This window comes from Hyalella azteca, unplaced genomic scaffold, assembly GCF_000764305.2.
Source record: "Hyalella azteca isolate HAZT.00-mixed unplaced genomic scaffold, Hazt_2.0.2 contig1303, whole genome shotgun sequence".
NCBI classification, from domain to species: domain Eukaryota; kingdom Metazoa; phylum Arthropoda; class Malacostraca; order Amphipoda; family Hyalellidae; genus Hyalella; species Hyalella azteca.
The window spans coordinates 46,097-53,030 of record NW_025931625.1 but is presented as its reverse complement, the minus strand read 5'-3'; the positions used below and the strand labels follow the sequence as shown (position 1 = coordinate 53,030).

The 6,934-nt window shown below is 40.7% G+C and overlaps 1 protein-coding gene across 1 annotated transcript; it reads right to left on the bottom strand.

The window, feature by feature from the left end:
- Nucleotides 1–1,090: 1,090 nt before the first annotated feature.
- Nucleotides 1,091–4,353, bottom strand: LOC108666257 (CLIP domain-containing serine protease 14D). The gene is made up of 5 exons (XM_047882076.1): nucleotides 4,287–4,353; nucleotides 2,953–3,178; nucleotides 2,548–2,732; nucleotides 2,101–2,303; nucleotides 1,091–1,880 (listed from the first exon to the last, which is right to left on the bottom strand). Exons 1-5 carry the CDS (start codon nucleotides 4,351–4,353, stop codon nucleotides 1,680–1,682), a joined length of 882 nt encoding a protein of 293 aa, XP_047738032.1. The 3' UTR covers nucleotides 1,091–1,679.
- Between the last annotated feature and the right edge of the window lie 2,581 nt (nucleotides 4,354–6,934).

The window sequence follows — 6,934 nt, the reverse complement described above, 5'->3', positions numbered from 1 at the left end:
CTCATCCTTTCTTCCCATTGTACCTTGGATGCATTGTTCTTATACTAATCCAGGTTTCAATTTCTCAACGATAATTGTACTGCATGAGTATGCTTTATGCGATTATGCCACATTATAGACTCTACGCCATACACGGTTACCTTATGTTCATGTAACCCAGTGGTTCCCAAAGTGGGCGGTACCGCTCCCTTATGGGTGGTAGAAAGATCTAAGCATGGTTGAACTATATAAGGTTGACCCACGAGAAGATCCTTCTTTCAGTTCAGCCTTCTTGTTACGTCACGTAGATCGAGAAACGTAAACAAACCCGTCATCCCCATGACGGATTAGTTGACTGGTTTGAACGCGTTTCGGTGATTGGTTAATGCCCGTGACGTCACTGAGATCAGTGACGTCACAGGCGAACAACGAACTACATCCGCAAAAATGGGCTTCTGATGGGTCAACCTTATACTAGTTAATTAAACCATGCTCAGCTATAAGGTTTTCCACCAATATCTGTTTTTAGCCTCTTCTTTTTTACGAGTGTAAATTTTTGAAAATATTCAAAATCTGTTTTTTTTGTGCGTCTGTGGGGCTTTTGGGGGGGTTAGGAATTCAGTGAGGAGCCAAGGGGGAGCCAGCCTGCAAAAGTTTGGGAACCATTGATGTAACCTAACCTACGGCTACCATTTGTCTCTGATGAGTGTAATCTTGTGGGATACGCAGCCGTGCATCACTAAATTTGTGCACCAATCAGCCTTGAAAGGAACGCCTAGCATATTTCCGGATGACCACCAATCAGCCGCCTGAGCCGCGGATTAAGCCATCCGTCGGTAACCAGCCCGTGACATCATCTTGCTTTAAATATTAGGATCCGACAGGCGTCCCCAAGGTAATCAATTGCTTCAGCCAAGTCGTCAAAGAAATGGAAAACAAATTCAACCAGAGGGGGAGCCGTAAAGATGTCAAGGATCTATTTGTTAGCTTGTCACGATGAATAATTCCTATCACCGAGGCACGGCATTAATGGTATCTAACGAGGGCAGCTGGCTGGTCATTGGGAAGAAGCCAAAAAGGGTATAAATAAAAGATTATTTTAAGGGAAATCTTTTGAGAATCATATTAATAAAGCAGGTCTTCAAGAGATTTTCCGACGCACATAGTAATTATAAATTTTCCCTGAAGCTCTCCCACGTGAGAATCAGAGTTAAAAACAAATCGTTCAAATAATAATATTTTATTTGAAAGTGCAATTTCTATTATATATGATAGCTTCAACTCATATATATATATCCACCCTACTATCTTCATGTGAACCTGGCCAGAGTTGAAGCTTGTCTCACTTGAAATTGGTATTGGGTTCGTAAGTGCAATTATTTAAGCTACGGGCGCTAAATGAAGCAGTCTGGAACTCTGAGGAAAACCGCTATTAGATCGCACGAGTTGCTTGAGGAAAATTGGGCGGCCGTCCTTCGGTTAGTGTACGTTTCAATTAGAAGTTTACGGTAAGGTTTACTGGGTTACTATACGGGATTACTGTACGTTCCTTTAGATTCAACAGGTAAAGTGCTGAAAGTGTATATAAGAAGTAATTAATGTAATACAGGAGTAAATACTGAAACATAGAAGTAATTACTGTAAAACATAAGTAAATAATACAGAAGTAACTGTTTTGCCGAGGTAATTATTGCAAGGTCTTATGACTTCATTGACTGGCGGATCCAGTCATTGAAGTGAGCTACTGAGGTGTACACGGAAGGTTGTCCAGGAGTACCACAGTTTGGCGCTCCGAACGACGTGATGGCCAGCACATAGGAACGCTGGTCTTTGTTCAGCTTCATCACTGGGCCTCCAGAGTCACCAAAGCACGTGTCTTCTAGCCCTCCACCGATGCACATCTGAATGGCATTTAAACTTGTTAATGTATCTTTATGTCTTCTGTAGCAAGATAAGATGTTTTACATCCTCTAATGTCAATTTGAGGAATCGAACAACTTCTATAGTTAGTTTTAGCGCTTCACCGAAGTCATATCAAACAGGTTTTTGCTTGTGATTAAGATGGCATGTCGATGCACATGTGATGGAATAATATTGTTATCTCAGCGTCATTACACTCACGTGCGCTCCGTTAAGTTGAAAATTCGAAGAATAAACTCGTTTGCAGACGGACGGTTCTGCGATGTTGAGGCGAACCTCTTTCAGCACGTCGCTAGCGTCACCAGTTACGGTGTCGCCCCAGCCAACCGCAACCACGGTTTGGTTCACCGAGACTTCAGAGCTCCCAAAGTTCGTTGGCGGCAGGCAGATTGGTTGAATAAAACCTATGAGAAATATTTCATGATTCCCCAATAGAAAATAGGCTTTGTTTGTCTGATAGTTTCTCATTTAATTCGTCTCATTGAAAGTAAATATGCTTAATCCGCTAGCCTATTAATGCATTTAATTATCGGTAGGTATGGAAAGCCTTTTTCTGCCTTCAGAGTTGAAAATTCCGTCGATCTATCGACAGGCTTCCCAAGTTCCAATTATCTATTTTATACCGTATAAAGAATTACGGACACTCACGATTAAAATTGACCTCGCTCTGCAGTCTTATTAGAGCGATATCGTTGTTCAGCCTCGAGGGTGTGTTAAACCCCGGATGCACGACCACTTCTTCAACTAAGACGGAAAGGCGCTCAGGAGCACAGACGTTGTCCGAGCAGTCGGGGTCTGTGCTCAGCCTCCAGTCCCCGAGAGTCACATGCGTCCTGCGTGGGCGAATCAAACGGATAAGCGTTTCAAAAAATTATATGACATTGTTTTTCCAGCTATAATCCTGTGAACTGCGCTTGTTATGGCGCAGAGCACGCATATTGCGTTCAAGCTTTGTGGGAAAATGCGTTAAATAACTTCGTGTTTACTGTTGCAGTTACTGCACAATATACATGTGAGCTAGCGTCGTGCAGTACCAGCCTACCGCATGCTCACAGTTTCCTCCCTCTTATGTAGCTTGGCGCGACGCACTGCGCAGCAGTCAGTACATAGCGTCCACTGACCAGCGATCCCCCGCACCGAACTCTCCGCTCCCCATTTTTCGTATCTGCAAGTGACAGTAGCAAAGATAGTGAGTGACCATCAGATGTTTTACTGCTGGTCTCAAATTTCGGTTTATTATTCTCAAGCTTTCGGAATTTTTCGAAGAATGTGTTAAAAACTCAAGATAATTTTTCTTCCGTGTGAAAAAATTAATTGGCGTTAATTTAAAAAATTTCATTTTTTTGATCATTGGTATTCAAAGAAGCTGAAGATTACTGGTGTTGTCATAGCGGATTGTATGAATGTTGTAACCGTCGTTGGCCATTATTTTGTATTTAGATTGGATTGAATTAAAAAAACTATGATTTTTCGGGAGTTGACATTTTTTGCTGATGCAACAAACGTATTGCTTTAAACTTGGCTCATGTTGTCGTTGCCACGCATGGTATTATTCCAACTCAAGGACTTCAATGCTAAATTATCACAAGTTTTAGGAAAAAATGCACACTCTAATTTCTTTTGATCAATACCTTGAGAGTCATGTGGAAATTTCAATGCATACCAAAACGCTTATATTCGACATTCAGGCACTGCCACTATAGTCACTCATCAGCATGTAACGTTTTATTATTATGGAGTTACTCAAATTGAGTTTTGAAATACGACAATGCACATGACAGAGTTAATTATTAAATAAGTTGTTTATTATCCATCTATTATTATCCATCATCCTTGAAAATACTGAATTTGAATAGAATTTAAAAATAAATATTTCATTAAATAAGAATAATAATATGAATAAATCTGATCTAAGTCTGCCTTTCCTCCAAAGGAACTGTCATCTCAATCAATCGTCAGTTATGGAAAGGTCGGGTTCCAAAGGCCGGATCCCTTGTGAATCAAGTCACGAAAATTCAAGAATCGGCAACAGGCCATGGGCCTATTTCTTCATTGAGGGAATATGAGGACAATGTGAGGGAATATGAGGACAATGTGAAGGAATATGAGGACAATGTGAGGGAATATGAGGACAATGTGAGGGAATATGAGGACAATGTGAGATAATATGAGAACAACGTAAGAGAATATGAGGACAATGTGAGAATAAGAGGACAATGTGAGGGAATATGAGTACATTGTGAGGGAATACGAAAACAATGTGAGGGAATATGAGGATAATGTGAGGGAAAATGAGGACAATGTGAGAGAATATGAGGACAATGTGAGGGAATATGAGGACAATGTGAGGACAATGTGAGGGAATACATTTACATGGCCTGACTCACCGACAATGCGTGACGCGGTCAGCAGCAGCAGGGTGACCATCGCTGCATTAGTCGCCGTAGAATTCATTTCTGAATGAAGAATCAACTATCCTGTTGAGTGTGCGTAAACTGAATTAAACCTGCAGTCAAGCTCTGCGTGTGTAAATAAAAGTGACATTAATGAATGGAAACAGAGGGTTTGGATATTTAGTCTTGGCTCAAGAAATTTAATGGCCTTAATTCAAAAATTTTTCACGAGCTAAACATCACCGCTATATTGGTCTTAATTAATACGTGTACTTTCGTTGAGTTACGTGCATTACTTTGGGACATATTTCTTGATCATAGAATTTGGAAATTGGCCGTGAGACCAGCCGTGAGGCCGTGAATTTGTCCGAGACGTAAACCCAGGAGAGGTAAAAAAACAGATCTGGGCGGAAAAACCCATCGCTGGGAGTCATATGCTGCACGTGTTTTGTACAAACCGTCAAACAAACGTTCGAACTTCTGGCTTCGACTTCGCGGACTGCCGCCCCCCTATATACTGCCCCTTTATTCCTCGCCTCCCCCCAGATCTTTCGACCGCCCCCAGGGGGTACAGCCCAATTTTGGAACCACTGCTCTAGAGTCTATAATTCTAGACGGAGATACTCAAGTATAATTTGTGATTTGAGAAAGAACAAATAACATTTGAGAAAGAAGGAATAAATTTTATCATCGGAGGGCTTGAAGCGACGAACACTGCATGGAACGTTAAAGTAGGTGAGTAAGATGATGTTGTGTTATTCAAGCCCTGGATTTTTGTATTAGAATAAATTAACTAATTTGTGTTTAGTAACGTCGAAAACGGGAAAATACTGCAAATATAAAGTAAATAAATATTTACAATCCGTCATCAAATTATTCAGTTAGAATGAATAAACATTTCATAGGAAGAATTATAGTGGGTAAGGTCAATAAGGTCAATTGACGAGCTAAGTTCATGGTCAGGAGCTAAGTTCTGAAGTGCGACTCGCTTGAATGTTTCTGCATCAATGACCTCCAACATAAACGAGTTGCTACTTAATATTGACTGAGCCCGTATCCGGAAAGCTGCTGATAAGAAAAAAATGAAGAAAAATTCAATTTACCAAAACTGAGGAAACAGGCAACAAATCAAGTTAGGTGCGAAATGGTAGTTTCTAGTAATAGTGGTAAGCAGCCAAATGTGGTAGAAAAAAGAAGTAGTATAAGTAGCAGAAGCAAGTATAAGTATATGTAGCTACAGCACGTAGTAGTAGTAAGTGTTGGTAAGTAGCAGGGATAACTTGAATTAACTTGATTGACATCGTATTATATCTTTAACGATTAAACAACAGTAACCGCTTTATCAGAAACTGCCTCCTTGAGAACTTTACTACACGTAAAAGTAAACTATAGAGCGAAGCTGTAATTGCATGGTTCCACGCAAGCGCCGACTCTGGACTATATAAGACGGCATCCCATGGAGACGGGAGAAGCGTTCAAAGCACCAGAGAGTTGAATAATGAGCCTGCGCATCACATGCGAGGAGTTTTAAAGGCCAGACTGGGACTAGACAAACCGGAAAATTTCACATGAACTCCTGGAAAAATTAAAAAAGCGGATTGATTTACAGGAACTTCTGCATCAATTCATCGATTCTAACGAAAAACGAACACGTAACGAAGACCGTGACGTGCGTCGGTGCTTCGTTGCAACTCCATACACATCCTCCAACTGAAATTTTAATGATCGGTATTATGAGCATTAAATGGTCTAAAAATTTGCATCCTGCAGCGACCAAAATACGTTAGAAATATTACAAATAATATTTAGTCCACAGTTCAGGCCAATCCGACGTTTTTCACGTGAAACCGGAAACACCGCCGCGAAGTCTAAATAGTTACGGGCAGAGGTGGCCAGTAGCGCGCTACATGTAGCGGCCGCTACTAGTCAGAGGTGGGCAGTAGAGCGCTACGTACATGAAGCGGCCGCTACATTTTCAGTAGCGGTAGCGGCGCTACATTTAACGCAATGTAGCGCAGCGCTCGCTACATATTTAAGTAGTGATACGAGGTTTTGCCGCTGTAGCGCTACCGCTACATTTATAGATAAAGCCTTTTGATTTTACTAACTAGTATTAAATATTATTTAAAAACCAGCATGATACATACATAATATAAATTACAGAATAAAACTGTACGAAAGATTTCAGTGTATTGTCAACCTCAGCCTGTTACTAGTGTCAACATGTTAGTTGTTATTTGTTAAGTTGGTACTTATATCCACAGTTAATTTAATTAATTATTAAAGTTAAAAAGTTAAGTAGGTTAAAGTTAAGTTAAGTTAATTATCCACACATATAAAAAAGACTGCTTTTTTATATGTGTATGTGGATGATTTTTGAGATTGGTAGATTAAAGTTGTCCGGTGTCAATTCACTTGACCTGATAAAGATTGAGGACGAGTCAACATCTGATAGACACGTGATAGATCACGCGATCAGACCTCAGTAGTGGGCGGAAGCGAAGCTAATAAAAGGTCAAGCAACCTTAAGCAAACCCCCCAGTAGCTGATGAGCACTGCGCGATGTAGCGTGTCGGTAGAGTTCTCCGACCTTACGGTCGATGCCGTAGCTTATTCCTCTGCATCGCAACTCTGTATTACCA